Here is a 23334-nt window from a genome sequence, read left to right on the forward strand (position 1 = left end):
GAAAATTTGGTCATTAATCACTTACCCCCATGTCGTTCCAAACCCGCAAAAGCTTAATTCGTCTTCAGAACACAATTTACGATATTTTAGATGAAAACTGGGAGGCTTGTGACTGTCCCATTGACTGCATAGTAAACGCTGTGACCTGCTGACGTCGAGGCCTGTGTGCATCTGAGGCATGCTTGCGTCGTGCTCTGCTAGTGAACTCATGAACACGCTTGCAGGAAGTGTCACGGAGGAGCAGAAAAAGTTGAATAAAGTCGATATTTTGGTTTTTTTTTGCACATACAAAAAGTGTTCTCGTCGCATCATAAAATTCAGATTGCACGTCTGATGGCAGATGGACTGTTGTGACGACATCTTTCATACTTTTATGGACCTTGACAGTGCAGTTTACTTGGTAGTCAACTTGGTAGTCCAGGTTTTCATCTAAAATATCTTAAATTGTGTTCCGAAGACGAATGAAGCGTTTACGGGTTTGGAACGACATGGGGGTATGTGATTAATGACAAAATTTTCATTTTGGGGTGGAGTATCCCTTTAATGGAAAATAAACTAGTATCTAAAAAATAAGTACTAGTAAGGTTAAATTAGATACTAGTGCGGTTTATAGATTAAATGTTAAAACGGCTTGCCATTGCCGCACACTCCCTGGTGACGTTATTTTCACCGCGCCAGAGCACCTATACGGTAAACGAAGAGATTCATGGCGGCGCCGGTTGACGGAAGGTGCCCGGGTAATTTTTTCTTTAGTGTGGCGGTGTTTGCATGGCTCGCGCACGGTAAGACGCTTATTTGCTACAATTCATCTTCCTGTCAACGATAAAAACCAATGATTAAGTCATTTTAGACACATTACAGAACAGTGAGCTGCTCAGTCTGTCTCAATATTGTCTTCAGCGTCTCTGTTAACGACCATTTACAAACTTCCTAATATTTACACACAAATTACATTTTGGGAAATGATTGCAATGCAGTTTGTGCTAAAGTCTTAAGGTGCGTTCTACGGTGGCCGGGAAGTGCAAAACAACATTACAAACTACTCCAAAATACTCCACAACCACAACACGAATTTTCCCGCTCACCAACAACAACAACAACACCTTTCACCGCGTCACTTCCGGTGTGTGTTCAAAATGTTCAAGCGTCCAACTACGCGCGAATAGCGCGATTTATTCGCGCAAGTCGCGTCTGGTGTGAACGCAGAGTAAGAATGTAAGGGCTCAAGTCTCACGCATTCACCGTGAGACACACGCATTTTAACCCGTTCACAAATATTATTCCCCATAATGCACAAGGCTTGTTTTTTATGATTATGCCTTTATTGTTTTTATGTACAGTATTGAATCCATATTTTTCATGTTTAAATACTGTTCCTATAGTAAATTATTAAAAAAATAAATGAGTATTCTCAGAAATGTACAGTTGGCTTAATTTCTTCAGCTCAAACAGTGTTTAAGTGTAATGGATTTATACCAGTTCTGTATATAAAATAAATCAAGGGTCAGGATGTATGAGATTAATAATCAGGAAAAAAGCCTTCTGCATCAGCCAGAATAATATTCAGAGTAATTTAAAGTTGTTTTGATACCTTTATCTCAAACGGTGTCAGAGTTTAATGATCTTAAGTAGGTACAGTATATAAAACATATGAAAAACATGGATCCAGTACTGTATATAAAAACAATAAAGTTATAATATGAATAAACCAAGCCTTGTGCATGATAGGGAATAATATTTAGATATTTTTACAGTTGGGTTGACACCTTTATTCCAAACTGCGTTAGCGTTTAATGAATTTAAGTGGGTACAGACGTATAAAACATATGAAAAATATGGATTCAGTACTGTACAAAAAAACAATGAAGGCATGATCTGAAAAACCAAGCCTTGTGCATTATGGGGAATAATATTCTGAATATTTTACAGTTGTTTTGATACCTTTATCTCAAACAGTGTCGTGGTTTAATTAATTTGAGTGGGTACTGTATATAAAACATGAAAAATATGGATTCAATACTGTACATAAAAACAATAAAGGCATAATCATAAAAAACAAGCCTTGTGCATTATGGGGAATAATATTTAGATATTTTTACAGTTGGTTTGATACCTTTATCTCAAACGGTGTCAGAGTTTAATGAATTTAAGTAGGTATAGTATATAAAACACAACAAAAATACATTTTCAGTACTGTATATAAAACATATGAAAAACATGGATCCAGTACTGTATATAAAAATAAAGGCAAAATCATAAAAAAAACAAGCCTTGTGCATTATGGGGAATAATATTTTACAGTTGGTTTGATACCTTTATCTCAAACGGTGTCAGAGTTTAATGAATTTAAGTAGGTATAGTATATAAAACACAACAAAAATACATTTTCAGTACTGTATATAAAAATAAAGGCAAAATCATAAAAAAAAAACAAGCCTTGTGCATTATGGGGAATAATATTTTACAGTTGGTTTGATACCTTTATCTCAAACGTTGTCAGAGTTTAATGAGGTAGAGTATATTAAACATATCAAAAATATGGTTTCAGTACTGTATATAAAAACAATAAAGGAATATTCTGAGAAAACAAGCCTTGTGCATTATGGGGAATAATATTTAGATATTTTTACAGTTGGTTTGATACCTTTAAATCAAATGGTGTTGTTTTTTTTTAATGGATTTGTATTATTGCATACATTAAAAGTTGTAAAATTATTATAAAACACATAAAATGCTAATTCCAAAAACAGAGCCTTGTGCAATAACAGGGATGTTTTTCTGAACATTTTAGTATTGGTTTTATAGTATAATGTAATGTAGTTAAATTGTTTAATTAATTTATATGGTTAATGTTTTATTTATTTTTTTTCTAAAAATTAAGCCTCGTGCAACGTAAAGGGCATATATTTATGTCTATCTGAGATAGTTACGGCTCAAAACATAACAGGCGTTAAGAGTTTAATTCTTATGAAACCGAATGTCTAATGAATGTCAAACTTTACCGCGGTTTCTCACGCTGAGGATAACTTGTCCTAATGGACGAATACGGAGGTAAGCTCTCTGCCGATTTCTTTTAAAAAAGTATCAAAAATGAAAAGAAATTTGGCCCCAAACGAGCCAACTGAATATCAGTGTACAATGAACAGACTGTACACATACATGCACACCCTGCAGATGTATGTCAAGCTGTGTGTGTGTGTGTGTGGCTAAACATTTTTTTAATTTTTGATACACTTAAAAGAGTTCAGATGCAAAAGCCTCTACGTGCCATCTGAAATATTCTTCCAAAATGAGCATTTTTCTCAGGCTCTTATGTGTGGGTTCAGTTATTTAAATTTAATGGCAATTAATAGGTTATGTTCATTGTCATTAAAGTGAAATAACTGAACATAAAAATGCTCATTTTAGAAGAAAATTTCAGATGGCATTTAGAGGCTTTTGCATCTGAACTCTTCACTTGTATTTTTGAAATACATAAACCTATTTATTTTATTTGGATGAATTTGTCTGTTTTTTCTCTTTTTTTTTTTTTATAATTATGAGATTTACCAGTTGTTATCATTTCTATTTGTTCAGGTCAATTACGAACAAAAGGTAAAATTGAATTGCTAGCGAAATCTTTTATTATTAAAATTATTATTATTATTAACTTTTATTTAGAGAATTAGGTGCTGCAAATATTTGAATGGCTCCTTCCCTTTGAGTGGCCCCTCCCTAATCTCACTTCAAACTTTTGCTATAACTTGAGAGCCAACTTAAAGATGAAGTTTGATATAGTGGTGAGACTATGACGTCACTTTGTAGGCGGATCGGCTGTTAGCATCGCACTGGTTCCATCGACAAAAAGCCAATAGGACTGGATTATCGCAAAAAAAATAAGCTCTGTGTTCAACCATAGTTCATGAAACTTACACGTTTTGTCCATCAAGATAATCGTCACAAATAAAGACATTTTATGAATTTTGAAGCATAAATACAAGCCCCAGACCTAAAAAGCCAAACTTAGGCTATAAACGAACTACACCACGTCGCTCGCCTTCAACATCACGACTCCCCACCAACGTGTTCAGTGAAAAGGATTTACTCTGGATGAATTTTAATCCACAGTACATGAACCTTTTCATATAAACTGGAATAAATACAAAACTTGAGCCAAACTAAAACTGAAATGAGACATTAATTATAAATAGTAAGTAGTGAATAAATGAAATAATCATGAACTAAAGTCAATAAATCCTTGATTAATATGAATATTTTAATTAAAAACATGTCTCCACGTAGTATTCAATAAAATTCTAGTGCATTTAATCTATTAACAGCAGCATGGTAAAAACATTTTGTGAATAAAGTACCACATTTCAGCTATCGTTTTGTTACACAAAATATTATTTTACCCTTGCTTCTAGGAAATCCTCAGTCTTTCTGCTTTCTAACAGATTCTTGTGGCCGTAAACATTTAATGCGTCTTTAAGCACTATGCATCATTAAAGTTTTACTTTCACCGTTAATGTTACTAAATGTGGTGTTTACATGGAATATTCGTAATATGAGTTTACCTTATTTGGTATGAAGTCTCCGCTGAACACTAATGTGCAAGTTGCGGCATTACTTTACTCTGACATTACATGACTTGCCCACCGCATCCCTCTGATCCCGATATAAATTGTAAAAAATCTTTTTAGAGAACAAAACATTTTCTTATGAACTTAAGATTTATTTTGATAAAATACATAATGGAACATAAGTGTGTATGGGTAACAGAGAGATTATAGCTACAATTAGCCATAAGCATACAACACTTTTACTTAAACTTTACTATAATCACCACTGAGTGTTTGTAGCAACTTCTGACTGCGATCCAATGTGGATTTTGGTCAAATGATGAGGCCTATATTGTTAGTAACATTTTAGAAGAATTTTATGGGAAAAAATATGCAATTAAAGCTTCTGTGGGGCGTGAAGGAAAAGTAATGTAACTAATTACTGTTGCCAGAGAGTAATAATATTACTTTAGGAAGAAGTAACTAGTAATGAGTAATATATCACATTTTTTGAGTAACTAGCCCAACAGTGATCAGCAGAAAGTGATAAAACGAGCATCTTCCATCTGAAGACTTGTGGTTGCATTTCGGAGCAAAGCAAAAAAAAAAAAAAACATTGTTGCGCAAAACTATTAATTGGTTACAATTAATTGGACTACAAATTATACTACAACTGGAAAATACTATAAATTGATAAACTGTGATGGTGTTTAATGTCTCTGACAGCAGTTGTTATCAACTGTCTTTTTTAAAGAAAAAAAAATCACGAGTGGGGTGTGTTACATTATGAATCCAATTATATTTCTCTATGAACAATCTTAATTTTTTTTGTAGCAAAACAAAAAAAAAATATTTTTTACAGCATTTTCCTATTGTTGTTTTTGTACTCTCCAAGAAGTGATTTATAATTGTCTGTTCATTTCATCTTCAGGTTTCCTCAGCGTGGATGCAGATAACGTCTCAGTGTCAGTGATGGAGGGAGATTCAGTCACTCTACTCACTCATGTTAAAATAAACCAACAAGAGAGAATGAAGTGGTATTTTAATGGCGTTCGCATTGCTCAAATCATTGACAATAAGAGAAAGATCTGTACAGATGATCAGTGTGACGAGAGATTCAGAGACAGACTGCAGCTGGATCATCAGACTGGATCTCTGACCATCACGAACACCAGAACCACACACTCTGGACTCTACAAACTTTTGAGCAGCAGCAGCAGCATTGAAGTGATATTCAGTGTGTCTGTCCATGGTGAGTCATTAATGAATGTTTAAAGCAGGTTATTTGTGTTTAAATCACACCTTTAATGTGTTATTTTTGACATTCAGAGCTGCTTTTTTATTTAAAAGTACTTGCATCATTAGAATGATTTTACTCTTTACACAACAGAATAATTTGAAACTAATTTGTCTGTCATTAGTTTTAGATTTAGTTTTCTTTTAGTCAAACTTTCATCATAGCATTTCCAACCACCTTTTCTTATGTTTAAAATGCTCTGTTATTTTATACTCATTGTTTTTAGTTCACCGGATTCTAAAGTGTATTCAAAGGATTTGATGTTAAAGGGATAGTTCACCCAAAAATGAAAATTCTGTCATTAATTACTCACCCTCGTGTCGTTCCAAACCTGTAAGACCTTCGTTCATCTTCGGATCACAAATTAAGATATTTTTGATGAAATCCGAGAGCTTTCTGACCCTCCATAGACACCAAGGGTCCTTACATGATCAAGGCACAGAAATGTAGTAAGGGCTTCGGTAAAACAGTCCATGTGACATCAGTGGTTCACAGTGATGGGAATAACGCCGTTATAAATAAACGGCGTTATTTTTTCAGTAACGAGTAATCAAACGAATTACTGTTTCCCCCGTTACAACGCCGTTACCGTTACTGACAATAAAATGCGGTGTTACTATAATTTATTATAATATTATTATCATTTAATTTTTCAGTTTATCTGAATGGACGCACAGTGTAGCTGTATTTGACGTACCATAAACTCTAGTGTGAAGGCGCACGGCTCGCTGTCGCTTTCTCTCACATACACGCACGCAAAGAAAGATACAGAGCGAGATTTCATAACATGCAGAATTGACGCGCTACATGTAAACGATATTCTTTGTTGTATTTTCCTGTCAAAATAACGGAGTTCCTTTTGGAATTCTTCAGCTTTTATCTAATAATTTTATTCTAATTACTAAAGTTCTATCATCATATAATGCTAAATTATCATAATATCATATTGTAATGCTTAACTGACTGATGCTAAGTGTCAGATATATAAAAAAAAAAAACTGTACCGTTTTACAAACATAAGCTTTATATATATAATTGCTTGATAATATTTACAATAATATATTGAATTTAATAGGTGTCTCTCACATTGTCCCACAGAAATATTAAAATAGATTAGTGTACAATGTTTTATAATAATAATTTATTCTATTTAGTGAACTTTTTTTTTTTTTTTTTTTTTAAGTAACGCAATAGTTACTTTCCCTGGTAATTAGTTACTTTTATAATGATGTAACTCAGTTACTAACTCAGTTACTATTTGTGAGAAGTAACTAGTAACTATAACTAATTACTTTTTTAAAGTAACGTGCCCAACACTGGTGGTTCAACCATAATTTTACGAAGCTAATTAATGACAGAGTTTACATTTTTGGGTGAACTATCCCTTTAAATAAGTACATAGCCTCCATTGTCTTTATGAGCAGGAAATGTGAAAATGTTAAGTAATTACTAAATTTGTTTCATACAATCACAATAAAACTTTAGATTTATTCAAGAAGCTTATTAAAAATGTAATGCAGTAATTTATGTTCTAGTGCTTTAAAATGTGTATTTTGTGCATCGATATGTGTAATTCATGTGCAGGTCACAATTAGTAATCACAATTAACTTTATATTTTATTGTTTCTGCTTGTCTAGGGAAATTAATGTGCACAATAATTTTCATAGTTTTTCCTGTTATAGCGTTTCCTCTCCAAAAAGATCCTTCAGCAGCTGTTGATTTGTGTTTCAGGTGTTCGTGATGAACAACATGAAAAGAAGAGAAAGTCAGTGAAGGAGGGAGAATCTGTTACTTTAGATCCTGGTGTAACAAAAAAACCAAATTATGTGATGTGGTATTTTCATGGCACACTCATCGCTGAAATCAAAGGAGATCTCAGTAAGATCTGTGAAGATGTTCAGTGTGATGAGAGATTCAGAGACAGACTGAAGCTGGATCATCAGACTGGATCTCTGACCATCACAGACACCAGAACCACAGACTCTGGACTTTATAAAGTAGAGATCAGCAGCCACAAGCATCATCATTGTCATGGTCGCTGTACTGTCACCAGTCTGAAGAACTTCCATGTTGATGTCGCTGGTGAGTAGTTTGGGCATTTGGAAGGAAGAACTCTCTTAAAGCCAGTTCACACAGCACCGACAGTCACTTAATCGGGTTTTTGTCCGATCAGTGTGTTACCCCTCTCAGTGTCTGTTGGCTTCTGTCAGATCTCATTTTTGCTGATTGATCACGTAAGGTCATGAAATGTCTGAGAAGTGATGTATTGTAATCTGGTGATTGTCCGTGTTGATCAGGGTCTGTCGGTACGGTGTGAATTGGGTTTTTACGCAGGGATGTAAAAACATCTTTTTATTATAGTATCTTGAAGACTTGGTACTGAATCATCAGTGCTTTTAGCATCACAGTATGAAGCTGTGTTCTACTTTAGACTGAATCGGATTCAGATTTACTCTCTCAGACATCTCAGTGTTCATTGTAGATTAGTCTAATGAGTGTCTGTCTTTATCTGTTCCAGGTTCAGCCCGGTCTTCAGCTGTTAGAGCAGCAGTGATTGGTAGTGTTCTGATGGCAGCTGTAGCTGCTGTTGGTTTGATTTAGTGTCACTGTAGGATCTACAGAAATGGTGAGTATCACCTACAGATACTATGGTGGCCTCAAAACATTGTCTGCATTGTGCAAAAATAGTGTTTATTGTGTTTGTGATTATTTTTTTAATGCAGACATGGAGAGAAACATGAAAGGAGGGCTTTTGGATGAGGTGAGATAATGCTGTAGTAAGAAATCTCTGTTTTTCCCAATGAGCATATCAATGGGAAATAAACATTTCAAACAGAATCTTGTTCACTAACTGATGACAGATTGCCAATTTCATGAGTTTCATGAGTTGATTTCTCTCTCTTTATCTTCTGTGATGTATTGTTTTCTTACAGGACAAGAAAGATGGAGGTCACATGATCTGAGAGGATCGGAGCAGCAACAACAGGGATTATCTGCCGCATTTTTTCCCCGATGCAATTAAATTGCCAAAAATGTATTTATAAAGCAGAATGTTAAAATAAGAGTGTTTTTAAGCTGTAAAATTGAAGGAATATTTTATAAATTTAAATTATTAGGAAAAGTATATATTTTTTAAATCTATAGCATCTATTCTGGCATTGTTTCAGACAATGTCTGTATTTATTTCTAAGAAGTAACTGAGCCTCTGACTCGTGTCAATAATGCAGTTGCAGTATTTATTCATTCAACCTGGCATCCAGGGAGTGAATATGCACTTATTTACTTTTTTATTATAATGGTTAATGGTGGGTTTACAAGTTTGATATTTTTTGTCTCCAGGAGAATCAGCAGCCACTCACCTGTTACTCTTATGATAGTTGCACATGAATGAAAACCAAACACTATGTTTGGATGTTGCTAGAATTTTCTGTATTGTTTTAACATCAGAAAATAGAGAAATTTTGTCAGCTGATCTTCCATATATGGATATTGCTGGAATTATCCATACTGTTACACAGAAACATTAAGATAGAAAATGTATTTTATTCTCTAAGATGAACAACACTATCCATCTTTATTTTTCCCTATTATCACGCACCTTTTTTGTTTCTTCAAAACAATGTTATCATTTGTGTTTTTGCTCTATGAGTATTCCATTTTTACTAATATGTCAGTTTCTTTTGATGGCAGAATGTGAATAAATGTAACACAATTTGTGTTGTTCTTAAATAAACTGCTTACAAATGATTAGAGCTGGGTAGATTACTTACAAATTGTAATCCGTTACTGATTCCAAATTACATGACAAAAATTTTAGTAACGTAATCCATTACATTACACATTTCAGGTAATATAATCAGATTACTTTTGACCTAACTTGTTTATCACATTGATTTAAACAGGATAATCTTGTACCATAATGATGTAAAAATACAAAGAGTGAGAAAATATATTCCTTTCATTGTAATTAACAACATGAAGTGCATCAAACATTATACAGTCATGGCCAAAAATATCGGCACCCTTGGTAAATATGATCAAAGAAGGCTGTGAAAATTAATCTGCATTGTTAATCCTTTTGATCTTTTATTTTTTTAAAAATCACAAAAATCGAACCTTTCATTGGATAATAAGAATTTAAAATGGGGGGAAATATCATTATGAAATAAATATTTTTCTCTAATACACATTGGCCACAATTAACGGCACAACATGTGGTGATGTAGGTGCTGTTTGACAATTTTTTTAAAGGTTTTCTGACCCCGAGACTCAACTATTTTCTGCAATTCTCCAGCTGTAGTCCTTGGAGAGTCTTTAGCCACTCAAACTCTCCTCCTCACCGTGCATTAGGACGATACAGACACAAGTCCTCTTCCAGGCAGTTTCGTAACATTTTATGTTGATTGGAAATTCTTAATTATTGCCCTGATGGTGGAAATGGGAATTTTCACTGCTCTAGCTCTTTTCTTAAAGCCTCTTCACTAATTTGTGAAGCTCAATTATCTTTTGCTGCACATCAGAAATATATTCTTTGGTTTTTCTCATTGTGATGGATGATTAAGGGAATTTGGGCTTTGTTTTCCCTCCTATTTATATTTCTGTGAAACAGGAAGCCATGGCTGGATAATTTCATGTTCATAATCACGCTGGAGTGCTCAAAATTGTGAATATGAATGGAAATATACTTCAGAGATATTTTACTCATAAGAATTTCTAGGGGTGCCAATAATTGTGTTCAACGTGTATTTGAGAAAAAACATTTATTTCATAATGATATTTCACCCCATTTTAAATTCTTATTATCCAATTGAAAGGTTAGATTTTTGTGATTGTTTTTTTTTTTTTTAAATAAAAGATCAAGTGACATTTTTGGTGAAATTGAGAGATATATATATCAAATGAAAGCTCTTAATGAGCTCTTTCTACTCTAATTTTTATTCTAAACAATTGAAATCAGTACACAAAGTCAGATCAAACTATGGTAAAATTTTTGTTTTGGCTCTCCTGTAAAGTTGGTGAAATGTCACTTACGCCTTTGTGGTTCTCACCCCTCGGGTAAATATTACAGTATCATAGCACAACAGCAGTGATCAGCAATAATGATAATAAGGTCATACCGATCATAACACCGTCTCGGAGGTAATAAGTGGATTATCCTTCACCTGAAATGCAAGGCAAATGTTGGATCACAATAATTAGGAACCACAGTTTAATTATTCACATTCAACCCAAAACACTGGTTTGAGCTTGAACGTGCCCCAGATGTCCTTGATGGTCATGTGACATGCAAAACATCAACTAGGCCTATTTAATTTCTGAATGATGATAATATCAAATAGTTTTAGTTAATTAAATGTTGAATTAAATTAGATTTTTTTTTTTTTTAAGTAATTCTTATCTAATGAGTTATTTTAAAAATCTTAACATACTCTGTTCATTATATCACTCGCCGTCTCTAGGTTGATCTTAGATTTTTGACATCGCCTATATTATTATTTCTCTTTGTCACTTTATTAGACTCTCTTTTTGGTTCACATATTAGCTTAAATACTTGCAGTAGCCTACTCATGAAGCCCAAACCGCATCATACCGGCGTGAAATGTGTCTGCAGTTCCTCAAACTGAACGCTAGAGGTCATCAAACATCACAGATTGCACTATAATATTTAATCTATTCAGATCAGACATTTAAATACAACTATACACTACACAAAGCATAAACAACATTCTATGATGAGAATAATACGATTAATCAAAGTACAGTATAAAACAAATGATACCTATCCTCTTGTTGATATTATTGATAACTGTATTTGAAATTAAATCTTTGTATATATTTTAATCTTTACAGAACTTGAAGATATGTCATGATAATATGTATGATATCTGCTTCTTGTCTCCTCCTCTTGTGGATCTGATGTCATAAACCAGAACAGCCACAGTAGCCACACCCACCAGAGCAGAGACGGCCAATCGGATCACAGCTTCAGCAAAACCACAGCAATAGATGTGGACTTCTGGTGAAAAACCAACGGTAAAACAGAACTGTAGTTTCTAGTAAACTGACGTTAGTGATTAAAATGATCCCTTTGTGAAACAAGAAAATATGGGTGACTTAATTATGCGCTGCTGTACCTGCACATGTGTGACAGAGTTGACTGATGTCCAGGTGTCTCGTCTGGTTGCTGATGGGATTGTTGAGCACACAGCTGTAGGTGTTGTTATCCTGATATTCCACCTCCAGAGGTAGAGAGAGACTGATGCTGAGATCAGACACACTGATGCTGGACAATAAACTGTTTCCTTTGTACCAGGAGAGAGTCACATGACTCACATTCACCACTGAACACAACAATGAACAATTCTGCTGCGATGATGATGAAGAACATTGTGAAGAGTTACTGCTGATGACAGGAACAAGCAGACGAGCTGGAATAAAGAGAAAAATATGTTTGAAAGACAAGACATAGTTGACTTCTTAAAATGCTTCTTGATGTAGGCTATTGTTCAGTAATTTGCCTCTCTGGGATCAGTTCTTCCTCTATGATGCTCACATTTCTGGAGTTTAACACAACAGTTTGATCTATGGATTCCACTATATCTTACATAAATCCTGTTAAAAGACTAAGATAATGATGGAAAGACCTGATTTTACAATTATTAAGTATTCTGTGAAATTGCTTTAGGAATAGTCTATAGTATATATATATATATATATATATACATATTTATGTATACGTATAACAAACATATTTAATTATTGATTGTTTGTGTTATATTTTCATGTATTTGCATTGGTTCTTGGGAGTGATGGAGGCATATCAAGTGTTTTTGAACTGAAGGCCAAATCATCATAGTTACAAAACTGGTAAGAAGCCCATCTTAACTTTAGTTTTACTACATAGTACAGTAGACAGAACAAACCTGTAATTGTGACTCACCATAGACAGTAACATTGAATCTGTATGTGGTCTCTGTGTTGCCTTTGATGTTTACTTTATAAAGTCCAGAATCTGTGGTTCTGGTGTCTGTGATGGTCAGAGATCCAGTCTGATCCAGCTTCAGTCTGTCTCTGAATCTCCCATCAAGAACATCAGATGGAGATAAGCTCACAGCCTTTTTATAGATTTCAGCTATTTGAGTTTCTGGATTTCCAAATGTCCATGTTATCAGAACATCTGCCTGCAGTACAGTAACATCTGTGTTTAGAGTGACTGAATCTCCCGCTATCACCGACACTGACTTTGCCTTCACTGCATCTGTAACAGAGAGTTTTTCAGTTGCATTGAAGTTCTTGTTGAAGTAAAAATAAATAGCTTAACGTTGGCTTAATCATGCTTTAACTTTAAGCTTCCAGTTTTGAAATGATCACAAACCTTTCTGGCTTTCACATTGAAGAGAGACTCTTAAAACTAATGCACTGAATGTGAGAACAAACACAGACTAGATCTGACAGTGATATCCTAGTTTGAATTATTATTCTGGTACTATACAAATGTTTAACACTTACCAACCAGATGGCAAAAGCACAAACAGCAAAAAAACAATAAGTAAAACATTTTCTGCAGCAGTTTAGAAAAGTAGAAATGTATAGTCCTGAAGTGAGTCTATAATCACTGAGATGAAAACTGCTCCAGTCGTGTTAGGTTGTATCTCATGTGAGTTGTACTTCAGTTTTTTTTTTTTTTTTGGTTTTGGTTTTGTTTTTTTCTTTCCTAAACCACAGTCTCTCAAGTTTTTGTTGAGTTGTTGAGGTGTATGTATTAATGATACTGTGCTGACCTTAACACATTCTTTTTTTGGTCTAGATTAATTTAGTAATCTAGTCTAGAAACAAATCCTATAGCTTATTTGCCTGTCTCAAAGCAAAACATATTATATATATTGCACAAGTTAATTTCAGACCAAAGAAAGGGAACATTGAATGGTAACCTTATTTGCTTCTCTAAGTTTCTCTAAAAGTCTTGATGTTGATCAGGTACTGTAATATGCTGGCTATAAATGGAGAAAGTTCAGCGCTGCTGCTGCTCTTATGCTGAAATGGTGGTGAATACTCAATGTTAAGAAGAGTTTTTAGCTAAAGAGTCAGCCAAAAACTTTAATCTCTGATAGAAAATCTAGTTATTTTTAAACAAAAAAACAGCATGAGACACAACAGCAGAATCCATATATCTTCCAGAGACAGATGAAGCACAGGAGTAAATTATCCTTTACATTTAACAGAAGAAAATACATCTTCTGAAGTATAAATAAGAATATTGCTGTGCATTAAGAGAAATGGTGCAAGATTCCTCCTGACCACTGTGTTGCAAATACAGGAAACACTTGGTGGAAGTTACTGCAGCCAAAGCAGAAACAACCACTTGAAAAAAAAAAAATGCTCTGAAATTGTATCTTTTTGTATGTGTTTGTCTATTGTGTGCTGGGCTATTATACAAAAAGTGCGTGATTTGTAACTCTTATTTTTTATATTAGTCAAATACCACTGTAGTATTTTTTGCTTTCACATTTTCAGTAGAAAAGAGAAGAAAAGTGTGGTTGTTACCACAGAAATATCATCTTAGAAATAAGATTAAAGTTTCTTATAAACTCATTCACAGATTTTATCCAGCAAATCATTATTTACAAAAATTTAAAAAAGGAATAAATGTAAATTGTACTTTATGTAATGAATATGAGGAAACTGCCTTGCACTTATTTTGGCACTGGCACGTCAGTTACTCTGTGGTGTAAGGTTTATTAGTGAAAATTTTCAGTGTTTAAACCCTTCTTCACTCCTATGGGAAAACGTTATTTTTGGCTTTACTATTCTGACCAAGAGGAACAGTACTTTTACTTAATTAACTTACTTGTTCTGTTGACCAAATTTCACATTCATAAGTGTAAATTTACCAATAAAAAACAATTTTATGGTTTTGTTGACTGAAATATGTCTTTATATTGACAGTATCAGAGACTCTGTGAATAAGAAAGCTGTAAGAACTTTGAAAGTTTGTGAATTTTACAATATATTTATTTGATTTTATATATATATATATATATATATATATATATATATATATATACATATATATATATACACACACACACACACACACACATACACGTATGTGTATATCTTATTTTTTTTTTTTTTTTTTTTTAAGTTTAATTAAGCCCACTGGCAACTATAGTTGCCGCAGTTTATAGTTGTCATTTTCCATTTGTAAGTAATTTTCTAGATGTTTTCCATGTTTGATGTCTCAGTGACATGCAAGCTAACAACCAAATAAAGGATTTCAAGGGGGGAAAAAGGGTATTCACTTCCTTCCTGTTGACACATGAGGCTGTCAACTTCCTACTCCTATTTTCAGGAAGTATAGCAAAGGCAAACCCTCCCAAGGAAAGGTCATTTGCATGTTACTAATAAGTATTTTTTGTTGACTTATATACATCTACATAATCACGAAGGTCTCTAGAATCACCCAAACAAAACAAATCTTACAAGAGATCTATAGTTTTTTGTATACTTAGTCAAAAGCAAGTATGACTTGTAAGTACATATAACATATATCATGGGGAAATGGGGGTATACAGTTGCTAGTATCATGCTACTCATGTTACCTTCTTGTTAAAAACAGCTTTTTAGCATCATGCTAGCAACATGCTAATCATGCTAACATGTTAATCATGTTAGTATGTTGCTAGCATCATGCTAATCACATTAACAACTTGTTTAAAACATGTTAACATCATGCTAGCAAACTAATATTGGCACCATTGGTAAATTTGAGCAAAGGCAGCTGTGAAAATATATTTGCATTGTTTATGTTTTTGATCTTTCATTCCAAAAATTCACAAAAAAAAAATAAAGTAAAACAATTGAAAGTTGCGAGAAAATCTCATGATGATTTTTTTTTTTCTCCAATGCATGTTGGACACAATTATTGGCACCCCTAGAAATTATTATGAGTAAAATATCTAAAGTATATAAAGTATATTCCCATTCATATTTACATTTTTTAGCACACCTGGGTGACTAGGAGCATGAAATTGTCCAGCCATGACTTCCTGTTCCACAGGATTATAAATGCCAACTGATAAAAAAAAAAAAAAATCTAAACCTGACTGCCTCTGTTAGAAATCTTATAAAGGGCCATGGTTGGATCTTCCATCAGGACAATAATCCAAAACAAACATCAAAATCAACACAAAAATGTGTCACTGAGCACAAAATGAAGCTTCTGCCATGGCCGTCCCAGTACTCTGACCTGAACCCTGTAGAAAATGAGTGGGTGAACTGAAGAGAAGAAGCACCAATATGGAGCTGTGAATCTAAAGGGTCTGGAGAGAATGGTCTCTGATCTCTTCTCAGGTGTTCTCCAGACTCTTCAGGCATTATAGGAGAAAACTCAGAGCTGTTATCTTGCACTCTCAGAAATAAAGGTACAAAAGCTGTCACTGTGGCGGTACCTTTTCAAAAGGTACACTTTTGTACCTATTAGGTTCAAATATGTACACTTTTAAGTACTAATATGTACCTTTAAGGTACCAAAATGGACCCTTTAGGTACAAACATGTACCTTTTGAAAAGGTACCGCCCCCGTGACAGCTTTTGTACCTTTATTTCTGAGAGTGTGGGAAAAGGACAATGCAATAATTGGGTGCCAATAATTGTGGCCAACATGACAGCATTTATTTCACAATGAGATCCCCCACACACACACACACACACACACTTTCAGTTGTTTTACTTCAATGATAGGTTAGAATTTTGTGAATTTTTTGAATGAAAGATCAAAAGAATAAACAATGCAGATTTATTTTCACAGCCGCCTTATATTTACCAAGGGTGCCAATATTATTGGAGGGCACTGTACATATTTATGTATTTATTTTCATTTAAATGTTTGATACACAATGCCCTGTTGGGGCAACTTAATGGCTGCAATTTGTTCTGCACTATGTTACACCACTTTAAAACACATGGATTTGTTGTTTGTTGTGTATTCATATTCAAGAGATTATAAGCTAGATGCAGCTTTTTTGGGTTTGCATCGAATGTTCTTCGACTTTTATACATAATAAATGTGTTCATGAATAAAGATTGATCTGCTGAAAGCAGTTATTTTGAGTTAGAAGCCAAATTTTCTCCTCCTATTCAAATTTGACATTGAAGGTGTGCATACAACATATTTGCCCACAGCACATTCAAATATGATTTTCAAGAAAAAAAAAAACATGGGGAAAATAAATGCAGAACATGTTCACATAGGACACTATTAACACGACTATATGTCATTGTCACCTCACACAGAACACACCACATCGATTTGATAACAGCACCACCTATTAGTCAAACGTGATAAGCCAATAAATCATATTGCTATAGCTTTATATATGATTTTTCAGCCGTTTTGACTAAAAACATCCAAAAATGGCTTCAATTACTCATTTCTGCAGTTGGTCTGATGCTTGCTTCTGTAGTGCTTGGCCCCGTAATTGCTGCTTGCAGCTATATTTATTATTATTATTATTCAGTCTGAACATAAAACTGGTCTATGTAGCCTATACATGTTAATAGCCCTTTTTTTTTTTTTTTTCGTTTTAAAAACATTTATTTATCATTCAATTCAATACATAATTATAACATCACACAAAAAAGGGAACTCTCTTCCCATACATATCATTCACAATGTTCAAAAATTGGGTAAGAAATCCATCTTATCCATCACAGATAAAGAGTTCCTATCTCTTAACACATAGTCTCTGATTGAAACAAGACTTGAGGTAATCACTGTTCCCGCTGGTATATCATATCTTTTAAAGCAAGAAATATTTCTTGCTTTCCATAACCCATCTTTAATGACATTGATAACCGTCCGCCATCTAATCCATTCCTCAGGGTCTATGTTATTCAGCTCTCCATACAGAACATCCATTTCACTTGGAAATCTATACAAGTCAGTTAACCATTCTCGTACAGAAAACCATACCTCCTTAGCATATTTACAAGACCAAAATAAATGGCTGATGAACTCGTCTTCTCCACATTTGAATTTTGTACATTGTGAACTCTTTGAGCAATTCCTTTTTTTCAAAAACACTCGAGTAGGTAGACTTTGATGCACTACTTGCCAAGCAATGTCTTTATGTGAATTAAATAAAAATACATTGCTTACATTCTTCCATACTTGAATACAATCACACTCAATGAGCTTTCCCACCGGAGATATCCTCTGTAATTCTGGGTATAACATATTTTGCACATTCACTCGATTTACTTTCTCGATTGGGATGTCTGACACTTTAACTTTTCTTAAGAAGAGTGACACCTTTTCGTATATCTTTGGTCTAAAATTAGCATGGGGTGTATTTTGTGGACGTCTAATACTCCAAGCATTGGCTACCTGTTGGCCCACCCAAAACTTAGCAAAACAATGCCACAAAGTTTCTTCATTCTTACTTAGACAAGCTTTCAGAATAGGAGTCAAAAACATTGATTCCAATTTAATACTTATTTCTGGAACTGCTAGCCCACCCTTAGCTACTGATTTATACAATATTTGGAACCCCAAAGGAAACCAAACAAGACTTTTTTAACTGATCTTATAAAATTAACTGGTGCCGGCAAAGTTGCGGCTAGAAAAGTGAGAGAAGCTAAAATTTCGGCATTTATTACTAACACTTTCCCTCTCAAAGTAAGATCTCGATCCTCCCACTGTTTTACTTTGCATTTGATTTTATCAAGTCTCCGATCCCAATTAATTTTCTCCATGTTGTTACCAATCAAAAGCCCTAAAATCTTAATGGATTCTACCTGATCTTTAAAGCCCAAGTTTAATTTAGGTTCTTTCCAAAAGGAATACAGAATTTCAGTCTTTTTTCTATTAATTTTTGCACCGGTAGCTAGAGTAAACTTTTCACAGATTTGCAAAGTTTCCTTAATGGAGTTATTATCAATAAGAAAGAGGGTTAGATCGTCCATATAAAGTGAGACCCTAGCCTCCCTACCTGAACTGCCCGGGATCGGAAAGCCTTTAATTTCTGGGTTTTGCCTAAGCGCACAAGCCAGTGGCTTGACCGCTAAAATAAATAGCAATGGGGACAAAGCTACAACCTTGTCGTACACCCGAGCAAATCTCAAAAGAGTCTGACAGATAGTTATTTACCAATACTTTGCTTTGCCAATCTGTATAAAGCAGTTTAATCCATGAGCATATAGAGGGGCCAAGGCCTAAACGCTCACATAATCTATGTAAATAGCAATGATCTATACTGTCAAAGGCTTTTTCCAGATCCAGTCCTAAAATCGCCAAAGGCAGTTTACGGTCTTGTGCAAACAAAAAACTATCTCTGGCCAATGCCAAATTGTCTTGTAAGGACCGCCCCTTAATGCCACATGTTTGATCGCTACCAATAAACTTGGGCATAATAGGCTGAATCTTAAAAAAAGGGGCTTTAGATAATATTTTAGCATCTACCCCTAGCAAAGTCAGGGGCCGCCAATTTTTTAAATCTTGTTTGTCTCCTTTTTTAAACATCAACGAGATGACTCCTTCTCTTAAAGAAGATGGGAGTTTTCCTATGCGTAGACTCTCCATAAACATCATTAGCAAATTATCTTTTAAATCTTCCCAAAAGGTTATATAGAATTCCTTGGTAAACCATTCGCTCCTGGGCATTTATTATTACTCATGCTCTTTACTGCTTTAGTTAAGTCGTCTACGCAGAGGTTAATCTCCTCCATTCTATAATCTCCTTGAATATTGTTTCCAATCTCAGAGAAGAAAGTCATCATATCCTCTTCTTCTATGTTTTTTGATCTATATAAATTCTCGTAAAATCAATGAACGTGGGATACTATATTATGGGTTCCTGTTATTATTTGATCGTCTTGAATTTTTAAAGAATCTAGACTTGAGGAACCAAGAAGTTTCCTAAAAAAAATATCTAGTGCATTTTTTCATTAGATTCCATATACTGGACTCTACTCCTTATAATATAGCTCTTACTCTTATAAGCCATCATTTTAGCCATTTCTTTCTTAAGTTTTGCAATATCTTCAACTACATCAAATCCAGAATGAGACATAGAATATAAGATTTGCAAATCTCTCTGACATTTTTTAAAATCACCTTTATGCAGATGATACTCAGATTTATATGCACACTAAACCTAACGATTTTGTGTCTGTTGATTTTCTTTCCACTTGTATTTCTAGGATAAAAGAATGGATGTCACAAAATTTTCTTTGTCTTAACAGTGAAAAAACTGAGGTTATGCTCATTGGTTCACCTCACCAATTACGTAAAGCTGGGTCGATTACTTTGTCCGTTGATGGTTCAATTATGGAGTTTAAAACAAAACTAAAGAATTTGGGGGTTATTTTCGACTCCAATTTAACTTTTGAACCTCATGTTCAAAGCACTGTTAAAACATCTTTTTTTCATCTTAGAAATATTGCCAGACTACGTCCAATGCTGTCTTTTCCTGTTGCTGAGAGGTTGATTAACACTTTTGTGTTTACTCGGATCGATTATTGTAATGCCTTGTTGGCTGGGGCGTCAAAAGCTACCCTAAACAAATTGCAGGTCGTGCAAAACTCGGCTGCTAGAATCCTTACTAGAACTAGGATGAGAGATCATATTACACCAGTCTTGGAGTCTTTGCATTGGCTTCCTGTTAGTTTTAGGGTTGATTTTAAAATTCTGATGCTTACTTACAAGGCTTTACATGGGTTGGCACCTCAATATTTGTCTGAGCTTTTAATTCCTTATATTCCAACACGTGACCTTCGTTCTTCTGAAACTGGTCTTCTAACCGTTCCTTTAACCCGTTTAAGATTGATGGGCGATAGGGCTTTTTCATCATTAGCTCCAAAACTGTGGAATTTTTTACCGATTGAGATAAGGCAAGCTAAAAATCTTAGCACTTTTAAATCTCGTCTTAAAACTCATTTTTAGGGTAGCTTTTAATTAAAAAAAAATTTTTTTTGTTTTTATTTGTCGTGTTTTTGATTGTTATTGTGTATGGTTTTATTTGTTGTTGTAAAGCGCTTTGAGATCTCCATTTAAAAGCGCTATAGAAAATAAAGTTTATTATTATTATTATTATTAAAATGGAAATTACTTTTCGACGTAGCTTTCTTACTTTCCTGGATAAAAAACCTCCTTATTCTAGATTTAAGATCTTCCCACCAATCTCCTACAGAACTATACAATTCTCGCAGAGATTTCCACTGATTAAGTTTTTCTCTTAATCTTGATACCACTTTAGGATCTTTTAACAAATTTATATTCAGTTTCCATAATCCAGATCCCCTTGCACTACTTCCGTTTATCCTCACCACACAATCTACTTTGGCATGATTGGAAAAGAACACCGGTTTCAAAGAAGATTCCATTACTTCAATTGTAGGTGAGGAGAATACGAAATCAATACGAGAGAAAGCGGAACCATTAGACCAAGTAAAACCTGGAATATTGGGGTTCTGTGATCTAAAAATATCTGTAAGTTTAAAGTCCTTAATAATATTCATAAGGTCAATTGAACTAGAATCAAGTTTTATTGCTGTTATTGATTTCCGATCTTCTTTAGCTATTATACAATTAAAATCGCCCCCCATAATTACTTCCCGCCCACAAATTAATATTGAGGCTATTTCTTTCAAAATTTCCTTCCGCTCTTGTAAATCTGGCAATATACGTTAATTATACGAAAAGCTATACCATTTAATTCCACATCCACATACAAAAGTCTCCCACTAACAACTTCCTGAACCTGTTGAATCTCAAAATGCCGACCACTGAAGAGAATGACTACCCCAGACCTCTCCTGACCATATAGAGTGGCCATATTTCCATCTATCTTGAAAGGGTCTATAATTAGACTTATGAGGAATATTACATTCTTGAAGGAGAGCGATGTCATGACCCTCACTATGTAAAAAAGAAAACACAGAAGAACATTTCACTAAATCAACTAAACCTCTAGTATTAATAGATGTAACAGATAGACGAGAAATCTATAAAAGAGTTTATGTAGGGGAAACTAGATTAATTTTCAGTCTTTTCCTTTTCTTTTCTTTCTTAGCTCGGGGAGGTAATTCTTTCTGTGAAACAGATTCTTTCATTTGAGTGGTAACTGAAAACGTGTTCATTTCATCAGAGTCCAAAAAAGGTTCAGAATTAGATGCCCAATCAGTCACTTCTTCCTGTTCCTGCATAGAGGGCACCGTGGAACTCTGAGAATCCTGATTATCATCATCTAGAAGAGAATCCGATGTTGATGATCTTCCAGAGAGCAGAGACAAAGATAAAGGGAAAGCTTCAGCTACCTCCAAGAGGATATTCCCTTTCTGTTTCTGAACTTCCTTATCTGGAATTGTTGTTGCAACTTCTTCAAGTGATTGGGCTTCTCGTCTTTGTATCCTTTCCCCTGCTTTCTCATCATTAGAAGCTAGTGGGGGATCAACAATTCTTGATAAAGGCAGCAATTATTCTTTCGACAAGGTCGATATAGAGACTTCAGCTACTCTTTGCAATTGCGGTGAGGAGTTATGCTAGACATTCCCAAAGGTACCATACCGTTTTGGGCTAAAAACTGTTGATTCCCAGTAGCAACAGGATCTCCAGTAGCACTCGCCAAGTCTTCAAAGTCCACTACATTTTCCATTTCTCCATAATTCTGTTGTTTTATTTTATTGGAGTAGGCATGGGGGCAATCACGAAACCTGTGGCTTTCTGCTCTGCAAAGGTTGCATTTCTTTGGTAACTGACAATCTTTGGAGCTATGTTCTTTACTTTTACAATGTCTACAAATTTCCAGTTCACAGTTGGCAGCTCTATGATCTAAGGAGCCACATTTTCTACATTCTTTTGGTTGTCCATTATAGAAAACATAGCCCCTAATTGGGCCTAATTGGATTAATGAGGGAAGGTGGTGGTAATTACCCTCAGCATCTCTCTTCAAACGCACTTGAAACTTAGATGCTCCAGTTTTTATCCCATCCTCATCTCTCATCAAAGACGTATTCAAAACAGTGCAATGCATAGACAACCAAGTGGCAACATCTTCTACTTTGATCCTTTCAGAATATATCAGGACAGTCACAGTTCTAACATCTCTTTCAGACAGAGGAGTCAACTGGATTTTCTGAAGACAGGGAGTCACAGTTTTCTTGGAATTGAATCTTTCCAAACAAAGCTCATAAGCAGAAAAGGTGGTAAAAACAACTTCAAAGACTTTCCTACCGGGCAGAGCAAAGATATAATCCAGTTGTAAGGGTTGGAATCCAAGCACAGTCTGTAAGATTTTCCTGCTGAAATTCAAACGATCCATCTCCAGTCCTTCCAGAAGCTCAAAACGGACTGTGTTCCTTCGCACCAAAGAGGCCGACATTGTTGTTCAGATGTATAATCTGGACCAGAACAAATGTTAGGGTGAATTGCCCTGGGTGAACCGCCTTCTTGATCATGGTGTCTCCCCTGCCAGGTAAGTAACTCACAACAACGT

The 23334-nt window shown here is 34.6% G+C and overlaps 2 protein-coding genes across 4 annotated transcripts; one reads left to right on the plus strand and one right to left on the minus strand.

The window, feature by feature from the left end:
* Positions 1 to 649: 649 nt before the first annotated feature.
* LOC131530677 (uncharacterized) lies at positions 650 to 9586 on the plus strand. 3 transcript variants are annotated; one of them, XM_058761081.1, is made up of 6 exons: positions 650 to 782; positions 5473 to 5793; positions 7571 to 7921; positions 8358 to 8465; positions 8563 to 8600; positions 8773 to 9586. In XM_058761081.1, exons 1-4 carry the CDS (start codon positions 707 to 709, stop codon positions 8438 to 8440), a joined length of 831 nt encoding a protein of 276 aa, XP_058617064.1. In that variant the 5' UTR covers positions 650 to 706; the 3' UTR covers positions 8441 to 8465; positions 8563 to 8600; positions 8773 to 9586. The 3 variants fall into 3 exon arrangements, with proteins under 3 accessions (XP_058617064.1, XP_058617065.1, XP_058617066.1); XM_058761082.1 differs by having other exon boundaries at positions 655 to 737; XM_058761083.1 differs by lacking the exon at positions 650 to 782 and adding an exon at positions 2998 to 3051.
* A 1757-nt stretch (positions 9587 to 11343) lies between these two features.
* LOC131530229 (SLAM family member 9-like) lies at positions 11344 to 20688 on the minus strand. The gene is made up of 4 exons (XM_058760381.1): positions 20544 to 20688; positions 12780 to 13154; positions 11974 to 12267; positions 11344 to 11855 (listed from the first exon to the last, which is right to left on the minus strand). The coding sequence occupies exons 1-4, from the start codon at positions 20686 to 20688 to the stop codon at positions 11704 to 11706; spliced, it is 966 nt and encodes a 321-aa protein (XP_058616364.1). The 3' UTR covers positions 11344 to 11703.
* Between the last annotated feature and the right edge of the window lie 2646 nt (positions 20689 to 23334).

The sequence above is a fragment of the Onychostoma macrolepis genome, chromosome 22 (genome assembly GCF_012432095.1).
Source record: "Onychostoma macrolepis isolate SWU-2019 chromosome 22, ASM1243209v1, whole genome shotgun sequence".
Classification (NCBI taxonomy): Eukaryota; Metazoa; Chordata; class Actinopteri; order Cypriniformes; family Cyprinidae; genus Onychostoma; species Onychostoma macrolepis.